The 15141-nt window shown below is 49.4% G+C and overlaps 6 protein-coding genes across 6 annotated transcripts; 4 read left to right on the forward strand and 2 right to left on the reverse strand.

Moving 5' to 3' along the window:
• Positions 1 to 556: 556 nt before the first annotated feature.
• LACBIDRAFT_189440 (uncharacterized protein) lies at positions 557 to 1810 on the forward strand (the record flags this gene model as incomplete). The annotated part of the gene is made up of 5 exons (XM_001878158.1): positions 557 to 604; positions 661 to 727; positions 782 to 927; positions 1047 to 1175; positions 1231 to 1810. The coding sequence occupies 5 exons, from the start codon at positions 557 to 559 to the stop codon at positions 1747 to 1749; spliced, it is 909 nt and encodes a 302-aa protein (XP_001878193.1). The 3' UTR covers positions 1750 to 1810.
• Positions 1811 to 2564: 754 nt separating this feature from the next.
• LACBIDRAFT_315853 (uncharacterized protein) lies at positions 2565 to 3339 on the forward strand (the record flags this gene model as incomplete). The annotated part of the gene is made up of 4 exons (XM_001878159.1): positions 2565 to 2676; positions 2735 to 2896; positions 2998 to 3183; positions 3239 to 3339. The coding sequence occupies 4 exons, from the start codon at positions 2565 to 2567 to the stop codon at positions 3337 to 3339; spliced, it is 561 nt and encodes a 186-aa protein (XP_001878194.1).
• A 707-nt stretch (positions 3340 to 4046) lies between these two features.
• LACBIDRAFT_233102 (uncharacterized protein) lies at positions 4047 to 4507 on the forward strand (the record flags this gene model as incomplete). Its single annotated transcript, XM_001878160.1, has 2 exons — positions 4047 to 4239; positions 4299 to 4507. Coding segments are annotated over 2 exons (402 nt in total), but the record flags the coding sequence as incomplete, so codon positions are not given.
• A 371-nt stretch (positions 4508 to 4878) lies between these two features.
• Positions 4879 to 8055, reverse strand: LACBIDRAFT_189452 (aconitate hydratase; the record flags this gene model as incomplete). Its single annotated transcript, XM_001878523.1, has 12 exons — positions 4879 to 5199; positions 5258 to 5329; positions 5387 to 5793; positions 5844 to 5909; positions 5962 to 6336; positions 6394 to 6775; positions 6825 to 7108; positions 7159 to 7414; positions 7467 to 7634; positions 7692 to 7721; positions 7778 to 7886; positions 7940 to 8055. 12 exons carry the CDS (start codon positions 8053 to 8055, stop codon positions 5164 to 5166), a joined length of 2301 nt encoding a protein of 766 aa, XP_001878558.1. The 3' UTR covers positions 4879 to 5163.
• A 660-nt stretch (positions 8056 to 8715) lies between these two features.
• Positions 8716 to 13176, forward strand: LACBIDRAFT_315857 (uncharacterized protein; the record flags this gene model as incomplete). The annotated part of the gene is made up of 12 exons (XM_001878161.1): positions 8716 to 9436; positions 9489 to 9830; positions 9883 to 10051; positions 10104 to 11278; positions 11331 to 11696; positions 11758 to 11878; positions 11928 to 12152; positions 12199 to 12302; positions 12358 to 12526; positions 12584 to 12651; positions 12712 to 12863; positions 12922 to 13176. The coding sequence occupies 12 exons, from the start codon at positions 8716 to 8718 to the stop codon at positions 13174 to 13176; spliced, it is 3867 nt and encodes a 1288-aa protein (XP_001878196.1).
• Positions 13150 to 14908, reverse strand: LACBIDRAFT_293385 (uncharacterized protein; the record flags this gene model as incomplete). Its single annotated transcript, XM_001878524.1, has 1 exon — positions 13150 to 14908. The coding sequence occupies one exon, from the start codon at positions 14906 to 14908 to the stop codon at positions 13343 to 13345; it is 1566 nt and encodes a 521-aa protein (XP_001878559.1). The 3' UTR covers positions 13150 to 13342.
• Between the last annotated feature and the right edge of the window lie 233 nt (positions 14909 to 15141).

The following is a 15141-nucleotide window of genomic DNA, read 5'->3' on the forward strand; positions in this document are numbered from 1 at the left end:
AAAGATCTTCGGGCTTCAGTGTCCGTCTTTTATCTCCTGCGGCGATGTCGAGCGCCGTTGGATTATGTCAAGCGCCGCTGCAGAGCCGTTCTATAATTATGGGTTTACTCCAAGATACCGGACCTAATAGCGACGCAGAGGAGCTCCGAAGGGTAGGAATCACTGCCGAACGCATCGTGCTTGCCAAGCAATATAGGAGACGCCCTAGTCATCGTGTGGCGATCGAGCAAGCCGCAAGGATCCACGTAAAAAATGACCCTGTCAAAAACTGTCATGAACGGGGAGCGCTACAGGAGAAATGACAGGAGAAACGTGCTGAAGGCAATGCATAAACCTTGCGTGAGAGATAGGAGGTGATAAGGAAGCGACTGGAAGCGAGTATGATTGAAAGGAGAGATGGTTGGTCAAAGTTGGAGAAATGGATCGTCAAAAGATCTTCGTGAACAAGGCTTCGACACGGAGGAATCAAGGAGGAATTGTGTGGTTGTAATTGCATGAAGCAGATAACGCAAATAAGGCAACCAGGTTTCCGCACAGCCACTCTAGAACGCTCACCATGTCGCGGCCTCAGGATGACAGAAATCAAGAAGCAACGGTTTATCTTGTGCGCCATTATTACTTTTGTGTGGGGGTACTTTTGCTCACCGTTGTGACTGGTAGGGTAATCTGGATGAAAGGTGTACGGACGCGCTCGTGTGGGAACTCATGTTGCAGGCTGGACCTGTGGGTTAGTCAACTCTTTCCATGCGCTTTTATATTCTCCTGATAAAACCATTTTTAGTGAATGTACATCTCCCAAAAGATCGTATTTCGATGGCACACCAAGGTTACGGCTTCTGCGAGCTATTAACAGAGGAGGATGCCGAATACGCATGTAAGATCATGAACCAGATTAAATTATGGGGCAAGCCCATCCGGGTTAACAAGGTTCGTCGCAGGATCGCTTTTCTTCGGTGGTGCGACATTTGGAATGGCGTCCTCGCCTCTATAAAACCCCTTGCAGTTTCTCTTATATTCCGCCAGCTGACACTTTTTTGTTCTTGTAGGCATCGTCTGATAAAAAGCAACTGGATGTCGGCGCGAACCTTTTCATTGGAAACCTGGACGAGAACGTGGACGAGAGACTGCTTTATGATACGTTCAGCGCTTTTGGCATTATGGCCACCACAGCGAAGGTGCGACCTTTCTTTCAAGGATAACAGTTTGCAGTAATTCTCTCCTTTGTGGCAGATCGCTCGAGATACAGGTTCTGGGACGTCAAAAGGCTACGGTTTCGTTTCTTACACCGATTTCGAGTCATCGGACGCTGCTGTGGAGTCTATGAACGGACAATTTCTAATGAACAAAGCCATCACAGTCCAATACGCGTTCAAGAAGGACGGAAAGGGAGAACGACACGGAACACCTGCAGAACGTCTCCTTGCAGCCCAAGCGCGTAAAAACAATGCTCTCCCTGTAGCTGCTCGGCCCCCACCCGCTCCCATTGCATTTGGAGCTCGGCCGCCAATGCCTGGGTTCCAAGGGCCTTACCAGGGTCAATTCGCTGGCGTTCTCGCTCAGCCGCCTCCTCCTCCAGGATTCACCCCGCAACAGACGATTATGCCGCAAATGCCGCCGATGGGTATGGCGCCTCCCATGATGGGAATGCCTATGATGCAGCCTCCTCCAGGAGTGTACGGCGGGTTTGCGCCACCACCTCCGCCTGGTTTTGGCGGTCAATTTCCACCTTCACAGCAGCCTCCATATTAGATTCCGGGTGTCTTAGTTTCTTTCGTCCGTTTGCATTGTAGCTTAAATCTTGTTTTTTGGCATTGAATCCACTGGGAGAGCACGAATGACCAAGCCAGGCGTCTCTGTCCCAACAAGTTTTAAGCTTTGAGAAAACAGGTCGTGCGTTTGAGAACAATGTGCATATTGGTCGGACCACACTAATGCTAATAATATGAACCGCATGAGAGTGGGTCGCGCCACAGCTCGAGGAGCCAACGAGGAGCTCTTCGTTGTGTTGAGCATTCAATTCTCACTCGTTGTTATGTATTATATTGTACTTGACCTTCTCGTTTGGAGTGAAGGGGGAGACAGGCTATTCATGTGGAATGATTTCCGAGGTGTTGGAGGGTGCGGCGGCTCGGTTGGTTGGGTTCTCGTCGCCAGACAGTTGTGGTGTGGTGTTTGGCACATTGGCAGAGACGCGTCTTTACGCGTCGTACATAACCCTAAGGCTAGGCCTCATATGCACTACCAGAAAATCCAAGAACTGAATAAGACAAACGTCAACACAAAAACAAACGCTCTCTCGCAGGCCGCGCGGGTGAGTAGACACAATTCATATGACGCACTGGCTGAATCATTTCCCCTTGGACTGGAATTCAGTATGCCGAATGGGATCGTCCCGATCGCATTGGTGCGGCCGTTTCGGTTTCACCTCGATCCGAATTCCAATGGCTCAACAATTAAAGAGATATATATATCAAGAGTTGTCTCCGTTGCCGCCCTTCCCCCCCAAGTTCGCCCTCGCACACCGTATATAATCTTGCTCTACCTCCCTACGTCCTTCCTTCCCGATGGCGAACGAAAAGAAGGTGGTTGAAGAAGAAGAGGACACCCCCAAGCTCTTCGTCTGGTCTATACGAAGTATCAGCTACATCATCGGATGGGTACTTATCTTTAGTCTCAGTGCGTTTGCTTGTTTTTTTCTTTTCTTTTGTTAAAAAAATGTTGATTTCTTTGCCAGCCTGCGCTGAGCTTGGACTTGTCTCGCAACAGATCCACAAGTTTGGCAGGGAAACATCGCACTATGCCTCGTTGATGTGGAAAAACGACCTCGGTCTCTTGTTGGCAGCTGTCATCGTCTCCCTTTTGGTCACAATTTTCCATTATCAACTTGGCCTCGGAGGTGTGTACCACTTTTTTTGCGCTTTCTCATATTTTCTTTCTGTTTTCGTTTTCGCTTTCTATTTTATTCTATTGAGACAAGCTCAAACTCGCACTCTCCAGCGATCATCTTTTTTTCCTTGGTGCTCTCCGTATTTTTCGCCACTGGAGCTGGTATTATCCGCGGAGCAACCCCCTTCCGCGGGACCTCGTGCGGGAACGCTGTCGACCTTTACCCAGTAATTTGGCAGCCTTTCGTGGGCGAATGCCGAAGGATCGTCAGTATCCAAGCCATCGCATGGACATTATGTACGTCTTTTTTTTTGAGAGTTGTGTGATATTCGATGCTGAAATTATGTTGAAGGGGCACTGTACATGTTCATGCTATTCGGTAGCCTCGCCTATAAGTTCGGTCTTCGAGTCAAGCCCACTCCAGGTGGATTTTACGGACCCTCTGCAGTTTAGGATCCCTGCTTGATTTTCCGCCCGTCGACGCTCGAACGGCTCTACCCCATTTATTGCTCATCCTTCCTCCCCGGTTTACTTAGATAGACCTCATGTCCTCTGCCCTCCAAAAAGTAAGGCAACGTCGTAGACGGGGCTGGGCGTCTGGATGTTAACCGACAAATCTCCCCCGTCTTCCAACCCTCAATATGATCCCATTTACATAATTCCATCCACCTACATTCTTTCTTACCATTTAATCATTGCCTACTGCAGACACTGCTCTCTTGTAACCTTCATATTCGGTATTTGGTTCGATCGGCATTGTGCTTCAAATAATCCTAGACTTCATCGATATCGGATTGTGTCGGATGTATCGATGAAGAATTTGAAGCGGGATATCCGCTACGTTTATTTTTAGAGTCGGACGAGGGTGTCACCCAAAATTACAACTGCGATATTGCTGACGCGTGAAAGTCACGTCACCAGTTCATAACGACCATGCAGACGATTCTCGAGTACTCATCCTTAGAGTCTTCATCAAGGTATTTCTTGTTCACCAGGATCCTGGCTTGCACTCATTTCCAATAGATGGAAGAACCTTCCACCTCCACCAGGATTTTCTAAGTCTTCATCATCATCAGTGAGTTGGCCGACCGGTTGCTTCGGCACGTTGGGCTAACACCATTCGTTGACCTCAACAGTCAAAGGGACCGTCAAAGCAAGCAGCGGAATCCGCAAAATCATACGATGAGCTCAGAAGGACACGAGCATGGGACGTCGCACTCGCGCCGATAAAGTCCCTGCCAATGCAGGCGTTCATGCTCTACATGTCCGGCGGAGGCGTACAGATCTTTAGCATGGGCATCGTCTTCATGCTTCTTCTCACCCCATTCAAAAATATCGCTGGTATCAACGAAGGTGCGTCACTGATGCTTTTCAAGGCTTTTCGGCGGTGTTCATCCTTTTGTTGCTGTTAGCGTTTGCACAATTCGCGCCGTCCAAGCAAAATCCAAAGTCATTAACGACGCTACCGCTTCAGAAGCTCGTTTATATTGCTTGCAATTTGGTAACTTTGGCTGTTGGTTTGTGGAAGTGTCGATCAATGGGTCTGTTACCGATGGGTACCGGAGACTGGTTAGCATTTGAGACGAGAGGGCTGGTGCGTTCTCTTTATACCGCCAAGTAAAAACTTCTCTCTCACATTTGTTTCACAGGCACCGGAAATATCACTGTTCTAATGTGTTTGTATTATACCTGTGACTGGCTCAATGGCTTCAGAAGAACTTGAATCATATGCGCGATCTCTGTACCAGTGTAAATACCCCCTTAACATAACCGTTGCACAAGCGGAACGCAAGGGGTTCTTGTCCACGTAAATGGCCACATATTGCCCTCCATTCGTCTCTTCCTCGCGCCCAAACTCATCTATTCTACCCTCACGGCCCCCCCTGAGTGAGATAACCCAGCCTGATGATTAAAATGCACTTGGAAGCCTACGTCTTCGAGAGGGATATACACGATTCCCGCTGATGTCGAACATTGGTGCGAGTTCAGACTGCAAGCATTGAGACGCAGAGGTCCGCAAAGTATTTTATTTTGCATGGTCAATCCTACAGTACGCATGGCTCCCATCCATCTATAAGGTATGGAGGTGACTAAACATACAAAACATCGAGAGCGAAGAGAACGGAGTATGACAGTGACAAAGGAAGAGAGAGAGGGGCGAATGAGAGAGAGCGCGGTCATTGGCGCTGTTCGTAGAAGAAGTACGGTATTTTGCAAGACCCTCTGCTCTTGAGCAGTCTTGATTATAGCCTGGGGCAATCAATCGATCGAAATCCTCTATTGTTGGGCCGCAGCCTTGGCTTTGGCAGCCATCTAGACCCCCAAGTCCGTGAGCTTCCAGCATAGTTGAGTCATGAAGAATGGACCGTACCAAATTAAGAGCAGATCCGGCTTTGAACCAGGCGATCTGTCCCTCGTTGAAAGAGTGGGCCAAAGGAATTTCCTACGAAGCAGAGAAGGCTGAGCTTACGTTACTGTAGACGTCGGAATGGGCACTTACCGTCTTGGAACCATCCTCATGCTTGGCAACAAGGGTGAGGTTCTTTCCTGGAGCGAAGCTCTCCAAACCCAGAATGTCAACGCGGTCAGAAGGACGGATCTTGTCGTAATCGGCGGGGTCAACAAAGGTGAGGGCGAGCATACCCTGCTTCTTGAGGTTGGTCTCGTGAATACGGGCAAATGAACGGACAATGATGGCGAGGCCACCGAGATAACGAGGCTCGAGAGCAGCATGTTCACGGGATGAACCTTCACCGTAGTTGTGGTCGCCAATAACAACCCACTTAACACCGTTATCACGGTAAGCAGCACCAACTTGTGGGACACCTCCGTATTCGCCAGTGAACTGGTTCTTGACCTTGTTGGCCTCGTTGTTCTCCGCATTGATGGCACCGATCAGGCAGTTTTCTATTGTAAACCATTCAGTGAATCGCAATGAAGGGGAAAGAAAGTCATACGTGAGATGTTCTGGAGATGGCCACGGTACTTCAACCAAGGGCCACCAGCGGAGATGTGATCAGTCGCTGAAGCATAAGTGAGTGGACAGTGAAGAAAGATCGACGAAACTGGACATACTGCATTTGCCGCTAACCTTAATCAGAATAGGGAGGTCGGTGGGGGTCTTGCCGTCCCAAGGGAGGAAGGGTTCGAGGAGTTGGAGACGGTCACTCTTAGGGTCAACAGCGACGTTGACGCTGGCGCGATCAGCAGGAGGGGGCTGGAAGGTATCTTCTCCAGGGTCATATCCACGGGGAGGGAGCTCATGACCGGCGGGGTCAGAGAACTTGAACGGCTTGCCATCAGATCCGATAAGAGAGTCAGTTAAGGGGTTGAAAGAGACACGTCCAGCGAAAGACATGGCGGTGACAATGTCGGGAGAAGCGACAAAGGCATGCGTAGCAGGGTTGGCGTCGTTACGTCCGGTGAAGTTACGGTTGTACGAGGTGATAACTGCGCAAAAAAAAGTAAGAAACATGGTCGCGTTGATGTCAGACGAAAGATTCGTACTGGTGTTAGGCTCGCCCTTCTTAACGTCTTGCCTGTCCCATTGACCAATACAAGGACCGCAGGCGTTGGCGAGAACAAGTCCACCGACACTTTCGAAGGCTTCTATTTGTCCATCTCGTGCAATGGTAGCGCGAACCTGCTCAGAACCGGGTGTAATAGTAAACTTGCTCTTGAGGTGAATACCGTGATCAGCAGCTTGCTTGACGATAGATGCCGAACGTGACATATCCTCATAGGACGAGTTGGTGCAGGAGCCGATAAGGCCGACCTTGATCTCTTCAGGCCAGTTGTTCTTCTTGGCCTCCTCGGCGAATTTGGAGATGGGGGTAGCCAAATCTGGTGTGAAGGGGCCGTTGATGTGGGGCTCAAGTTCCGAAAGGTTCTATAGCAAGATGAGTTTCAAAGACATTTCAAATTAGACCTTGACATACAATCTCGATGACCTGGTCGTATTCCGCACCCTCATCAGCTTTCAGGTTGTGGGCGAACTGCTTAGCATAGTTGGCAATATCCCCGCGTTTAGTAGCATTGAGGTAGTCGACCATGCGATGGTTGAAGGGGAACATGGATGTGGTTGCACCGATTTCAGCGCCCATGTTGCAAATCGTAGCCATACCAGTGCAAGAGAGAGATTCGACACCAGGGCCCTTGTACTCGACAATAGCACCAGTCCCGCCCTTTACTGTGAGGATACCAGCGACCTTAAGAATGACGTCTGGAAAACGGTAAGGCGTTGTGAAGGGATACATGAAGCGGATAACGTACCCTTGGGAGTAGTCCATCCACTGATTTTGCCAGTCAAATTGACACCGATGACCTTGGGGCACTTGAGTTCCCAAGGAATGCCAGCCATAACGTCCACAGCATCCGCACCACCAACACCACAAGCAATCATACCGAGCCCTCCAGCATTGGGGGTATGCGAGTCAGTGCCGATCATAAGACCACCAGGGAATGCATAGTTTTCCAGAATAATTTGATGGATAATACCCGAGCCAGGTTTCCAGAAACCGAGGCCATACTAAAGAAAGTATGAGGGTGAGACCCAATCGGAACCGATAGAACCGACCGACCTTAGCAGTGGCTGTTGCCAAAAAGTCATAAACCTCCTTGTTGATTGAAATAGCGCGAGCCAAGTCCTTGACACCACCAATTTGCGCCTCAATCAAGTGGTCGCAGTGGACAGTGGTGGGAACTGCGGCGGTATCCATACCAGCCGACATGAATTGAAGAAGCGCCATCTACATGATTACGTGAGTAAGCAGGAGGAATAAGGTGATAAGGTATGTTAGCCTAACCTGTGCCGTCGCATCTTGGCAAGCGACTCGCTACGAAGAAGGGCATGTCAAACAAAAAAGGTGTGCGGGGCAAAGGGTTCGCATACGTCAGGCCTGAGCTTGAGATAGCTCGTTCCTCGCTCAATGTCCTGCCCGTGAGGGTCGTCAAGATGTCCGTAGAGAATTTTCTCAGATAGAGTCAAGGGACGGTTCAGTCTAGAACGGAGAATGAGTTTGTACCAACCAGCGAAATAAACTATACCGCCCACCTATCGCGGACGATTGCCAAGTTGTCCTCAATACGCTGGTAGTTGATATAAGCGCCCTTCTCAAGCAATGACATGGGGACTTTGGTATCGCCGATCCGCGGAGCAGCGGTGGCCATGCCTGCGGCCAACCGCTGCAGCGCACGGACCGCATTGGCTGTTCTATTGGAGAGGTTGAGCATCACCGGAGGGGGACGACGACTTCAGCGATGAAGACGACGACAGAAGATGAGAAAAGACGTTGAAAGGAAAATGTCGGGAACACAATTAAATTTATGCCGCATCGGAGCACGTGAATTATGACCGCACCAATAAGAATCCGTGTTTTACCTAAGTTGAACTCAAAGTTGAGCCTCCGGCCGGCTGAGCTGAGCACAATCCTACGAACACGTCAAAGAGAATACGCACGCGTCGTTCAGTAGCACTGGAGAGCACTGGTCATCCACCTTTATGTACCAAATTCGGAGGTACAACATATGCTGACAGTGAAGAGGTTTTTGGATTCGTTTGAATCTTTCATGAAGCTTTCATCTTCAACACCGCACAACTCATCATGCGCAACACTATCTAATGCCCCAAAGAGTCGTGCTACCTCCTACAAAAAATGTATGGCTCGTCTCCTGGATTAATATGTTGCAACCTGCGTCGATCCATAATTGTGGCATCAAAATTGTATCTGTTCTGCAACGTTACTTTAGACGCGCTTTTGGCTCTTGATTCTCGCAACACATTGCCTATCGTCATCTGCCATATCACAAGCAGTTGTTTCAAACACCAGTATGGCCTTGACGCCTGGGGCTTTGAAGCCCGGATTGCCATTGCCAACCACGCGTCACTGGCGCAGCCCACTCACGCGTCAAAGCCAAATTCGACAACTCCTCTCCTATCTCGGCTTATTTTCCCTCGCATTCACTTTATCCAAGATCCTACCCTCCCCATGGTCGCTTTTCCACGCTGAAAACGCGTCAAAGATTGCGTTTGTCAAAGGCACTCAAGATCCAGCCTCTCAGTGGAAAGACAACGTTTGGCCACTTCGTGAACCAACACCATGGGATATCTCTACCGACTTTCCGTATCCGAGGACCTTGGAATATGATGTGCAGGAAGGAACTTGGCTGCGACTCGACGTCCATCCCATATCTGGCGACATTATCTTCGACATGTTAGGGGACATTTATTGTATTCCGGGTGGACGAGATTATACCCAGACCAGCACGGCCCGCCCTGTTCTGTTGGGCGTCCCCCATGACTCCGACCCTCACTTCTCACCCCAGGGTGATAGAATCGTTTACAGGAGTGATGCAGAATTGGGAGTGGAAAATATCTGGGTAACGGAGTGGAAGGGATGTGAACATATGGATGTACGGTCGGTGACTCCGAGTGAAGAGCTTTTAGATGCTCTAAGCCAGAAGGAGTATGAAGATTCGTTGCTTTCTCGTGGGGTGCAAGAGGCTCAAAAAAGGAGGGTGAACCGCCTTTTGCGAGAGGGACGTTTGAACGGTGCGTGAACTCTCCCACTTACAGATGTACGATGCTTACTCTTCTGCTTCAGCTCAACGCGTAACGAATGAGACCTACAGATATGTCACCGATGCGCGTTTCCATCCATCTGGTCATAAAGTCATCGCGACGAAATGGTACACTTCCGACCGCTCCCTCGGAGCAGGAGAGAGTTGGGAATACTCTATCCCTCATTTGAAAGACATACATAAACATCCTAAAATTCATGCGGGCAGCGGAACTCGTGTGATTGGTCGCAGCCTTCCATCAGGTTGGACTGCAGAGGATTATGGCGAGCAGCAAATTGGCCCTGAACAGGCAATTTGGAAAGGCACAGACGCAATTATCTACTCGAAAAATATTCAAGATGCCAGTGCATTCACCTACAGCAAAGGTTGGTTCATACTCATTTCATCTTGTTATGCAACCTTCCATTGTTTCTTTAGATGTCCACAAGGGAATTTATTCCATCTTTCAATACAATCTCACCACTCGCATCACCACAACCCTCGTCGAGGCCTCCCCAGGCGGAGCAAGTAGACCTGAGCTCTCCCGTGATGGACGCACTCTCGCCTTCGTTCGCCGAGTGCGAGACAAAGAGGCGCTCGTACTGAAGTATGTAGGCAACTACATCTCTTTCGCTCGATTTTCAATCTTTTTATTTTAGAGATCTTGAGACAGGGACAATCTACAACGTTTGGCATGGTTTGACGTATGATTTGTCTGGTGTCTCTGCTCCAATGGGCACATATCCCTCATTCGCGTTTACGCCATCTGACGAGGCTATCATCATCTGGGCAGCTGGTCAAATTTACTCGGTTCCGTTGTCAGTCAACAAGCGTGGAGAACGGAAGGCCTCATCCACTGCCCCTAGGCCGATCCCTTTTACAGCACATATCGAGAAACGCATTGCTGAAACGCGGCGTTCAGAAAATCCTCTAGTTAGCATCGAGACGAATGATACCCAAAGAGTTCGGGCATTCACAGATCTGCGAGCAGACGAGAAAGGAGAGAAAGTGATCTTCCAAGCCGGCGGAGTTACTTATGTCCAAGAAGTTGGCAAGAAGACAGCAATCAAGGTGCCAACACTAGAGAGATATGCTCCTTATTATTCACCTTCATTTGTGTATGGTGCAGACCACTTTGTTCTCCATGCTCGCTGGTCAGACGAGACCTTCACCACGTTTGAACTTGCAGATATTCACTCCGGATTTTCTTTTGAGCTGGATGGTCTCCCATTTGGTCGATACTTCTCTCCGATTCTATGCGAATGTCCAAGCTCGCACAGGCAGATTGCATTCATCAAAACTGGGGGAGATTACATGACTGGTGACATTCTGGCCACTGCAGGTGCTGGACTCTACATTGGAGACATTACGCTGCCACCTTCGGACTCGCTCGAATCCAAGAAGATCGCTATTCACAATCTCCGCTTCATTCCTTCTGAAATCGAAACGACTGACCGCGTCAACATGAGATTCATGGACGGAAATAAGAAACTCCTCGTCCAGCAGTCCAACCGAGCCTTCACAATCAATCTCGGGTCTGGAGCTGATAAGCTGGGCAACTACAAACACCGCACCATCGCAACTGGTCGAATGTCGAGGGAGTTGGCTGTTTCTCCACGACAACGCCGGGGGCGGCAATCCATCGTTGTTGACAATGTCGCGTTCGTTGATTTTTTCAACGTATACCTCGCTCCGGGAGATGGCACCAAAAAAGCTGGCAAATCAGTGTGGTCCAGGCCTGCCAACGCAACAAAGGGCTTGGTAAGGTTGAGTTTAGATGGTGGTCATGATGTGACCTGGAGTAGGGATGGCAAGACGTTGTTCTGGTTCTTGGGTAGAATCTACCAGCTCCTTTCAATTGTCGCTGATCTCACATATATACCTAGGACCGTTCTTACACTCCTTGGAGGTGTCTAAGCTGCATCATTGCTCGTCAGCCATCAAGCACGACCGCCTAAACTTTGGTATTTCATGCGTCAAGAACTTGCTTGAATATCAAGAGATCGTCATTGAGCACACCACCGACATTGCACGTCTGAAAAGGGAGGCTGCTGCGATCGCTGAGGTGCCGGATAACTCGGATGTTTTGGTTGTCTTAAATGCAACCATTCTTACCATGGCATCGGGAAAAGTTGATACTGATCTGATACGCAACGGTATTCTCGTCAGTCGGGGCGGCGTTGTTGAATATGTCGGTGCAATCGGCGGTTATACCACGGCTCCTGGTGCTACCATCATCAACGCTCGAGGTGGTGAGTGCTTGTCTCCATTTAATTTTTGTTCAACAGCACATAATATCTTTTTGGCTGGTAGGTTTCGTAATACCAGGCTTTGTCGACGTTCACGCACATTGGAACGGTTTCGAATATAGATACCCTGCTAAGTCATGGGAAATGGAAACGTTCCTTGCCTACGGGGTAACGACCCTTCACAAGTAAATCTCTCCCAAAAACTGACTATTCTTACACTTACATTTCGATCAGTCCCAGTGCAGACAACGTAAACAGCTTTGTAGAACGCAGTCTAGTCGAGAGTGGGCGGATGATTGGTCCTCGCATTTTCTCAGTCGGAGACATCATTTACGGTGCTGGGGGTGATGTTCATCAAGACATCGTCGACATGGACGAGGCGCGTTCCGCTTTGATACGAATCAAAGCAGAGGGTGGGCCTGGTGCTATTTCGTACAAGAACTATAACATCCCTTCAAGGTTTGTCCCAGGTCTATCAGTTGACCAATATATTGAATCTCTGCAGAGCATCCCGACAGCGATTGCTGCTCGCAGCACGGAACTTGAGTATGCTGTGCGTTCCTGAAGGAGGCATGAATTTCGATTGGGACTTGACGTATATTGTGGATGGTGTGCTAGAGTTTTTTTTACACTTCTTGAAACTCATTCTACTTCCAACGGATAGGTATGACCACAATCGAACATGCCATCCCAGTACCAACACTCTATGAAGACGTCTTGACACTTTATACCCTTAGCGGGACAGGATCCACTCCTACGCATATCGTAAATTATGGTGGGGGATGGGGAGAGCAGCTTGTGTGGGCTACAGAAGATATACCCAACGATCCGAAGTATGTATATCTTCTTCAAATGATATTCGGCATTTTAGTTACTTCAACCTCGTGTAGGCTGCGACGTTTCACGAAGCACGATATTTTGGAGAGCCTGTCTGAATCTATTGCACGACCTGCTAATTGTATGTTTTCATCCGTGATGACGCGTCAACCTCAATTTTCTCATCATATATTGCCCCTAGCTTATGCGCTCTTTAATACCTCTGCATCAGTCGCGAAGATGGTTCAAAGAGGCCTTCTAGCGAACATCGGTGCTCACGGAGAGCCGCCTCTGGGCGTCAACTACCACGCAGAAATGGGTTTCACCAGTGCAGGCGGTTTGAGTAATTATGAGGTACACACACCCGTTCCTTCTCCCATCTAATCTGCTAATAAAGTATACCGCTACTCAGGTCATTCGTGCTGCAACATCCTCCGGAGCATCTACACTCGGGCTTCAGTCGTCCATCGGCTCCTTGTCGCCAGGCAAACTTGCTGATTTCCTCATATACCCACCTGGGATTGATCTTCTTGAGGGAGATATCGGAAGCACTAGGGATCTGCTATACGTGGCTAGGGGTAGCCGCCTATGGGATGCGTCGACGATGGAGGAAGTGTGGCCTGTTAAAGGGAGAAAGCAGGTCATGCCAATCTTGAATGCTGAGTAGGTACTAACATTCGTGTATTGTGAGACTATTTACATGAGATATATAACAAGCTATTGCCTATGTAGACAAAGATATAGCCTATGCAAGAGAAATGGATAAAAGGAGTGTGGTGCAAGAGTATGAACGTTGTACTTCAAATTTTTCTTTCATCAACATTCCCGTGCTATCAGAAAAACAGGTTTTCTTTCAACTCAGAATCACGGGCGTTGTTGAACTGAGAACTGAATCCAAAGCTTGCACTAGCTTCAACACCAAACCACCCATTCTCCGATGGAGGATCCACGATAAAACCCTCCGACGCAGATCTTAAAGAGTCGGACGACGCACAATCCATCCAAGGATCGTCCCCCATCTCGAAATCTGAATACACAGACTCGGAAGACGCGTTGCGCGACGCATTGTGTTTGAGAAAGGATGAGGAGAAGTCGAGGGTGGGGAATATGAGCTGTGTTTCGCTTTCTCGTAGTCCCATATCAAAGGACGTAGGGGCAGGAGAAGGAGAAGGCGAGGACCACATCGAACGAATCGGCTCCTCACCCTCGGAAATAGAGTCCAAGACCGAGTCCGCCATGCCTTCGTCTTCGGGATCGTCATGACGCACCTCTTCCAACACACACCACCCCGTCCCGCTTTCTCCTATGACGCTCCTCACTTCAGCCTTTGACCAGCCTTCGAAGGTCACTTTAAGGACGGTACATACGCCTTCTTCTTGTTCTGCATCGGCCTCGTCTGAGATTAGATGGGACGGCAGTTTACGTGTGTGCCCCTGCGAGTAGGCTGAGCATTTCACTCCTCGCGCCCAGACATTCGATTGGTCCAAGCGAGTGAAGACCGTCGAAACACGAAGAGCGTGTCGAGAGTGGGAGGCGTGTATGCTACCGATGAGCGGCAGCGGCAAGAGGGGGTGTTGAGTCGATTCGGGCTCAGAGGAAAGGGGAAGACGGGCGGTAGGGGTCGGTGCGAGGGGAATGAGGAGGTTGGTGGTCACGTTGGACCTGGGTGCAGGGAAATAATGCTCCATCTCATCTTCATGCGTCTTAATCTTGATGGTGTGCTTGACGGGCTTCATCCTCTGCGCGCCAAGACTCTTCTTGTTCTGCTTCTTCCCATCGAGTGCGACGCGCATCTTCTTAACGCCCTTGTGAGTGATACCACTATCCAACGAATCCCACTCATCAGCCGCCTCGTAAAGTGCTCGAACGGCAATGGGGACATTGTCCACCAAGTTCTGGAAAAGTGGGCGTGCGGAGGAAAAGTTCCTCGTACAGCCGAGGCCTACAGTGGTAGCGACCCTAGTGGCAGGTGTAGGTGGAGCACGGGGGAGGAAGGTTCCCTTGCCTATGGACCTATTCTTCAAAGCGAAGCGAGCACCAGTGGACAGATTGTTTTGGATCGTCGTGGCGAACCCTCGTGCGGGTTGCAGAGACTCAACATTTCCGGTGTAAAGGTGGGGAGCTCGAAGACCTGGTGCAGTGAGGTGGGTGAATAACCTAGTGAGGAGATTGCGGGAGAACGAAAAGAGCTTATGTGCTGGGGTGCGTGGTCGAATTTGTGCCAAGGTTGGGCTAGATTTGAGCGTGCCCCTCGTAGTACTACTGTTGAAAGGCTGGTGAGGTGGAATATGTATCGATCTTGAAGTGCCTCCAGGCCCGTTCTCGCGACGAACGTGAACGAAGCCATTGGTCGCTTTACGAGCTGATGCTCGTAGAGCGCCGTGGGATGCGACTGGCATCTCTCAGGTGAGCTTTAAGCGTCGCTGCTCTCTGACGATGTTAATTTATCACTGCAGCTCTTGGTGGTTATGAGGGAGGATTGGAGAATGGGAGATGTGGTGAGCAGTGACTTAATAGTCATGCCTTGATCATGCCGTCCACCTTGTGTCACATACTGCCGTGTGGCGATGCAACAATTTATCTTATCTTATCTCCGGGACTTCAAGTCAAGTTATTGCAAAAAAATAATGTT

Source organism: Laccaria bicolor, genomic scaffold (assembly GCF_000143565.1).
Source record: "Laccaria bicolor S238N-H82 LACBIscaffold_6 genomic scaffold, whole genome shotgun sequence".
In the NCBI taxonomy this organism is placed as follows: domain Eukaryota; kingdom Fungi; phylum Basidiomycota; class Agaricomycetes; order Agaricales; family Hydnangiaceae; genus Laccaria; species Laccaria bicolor.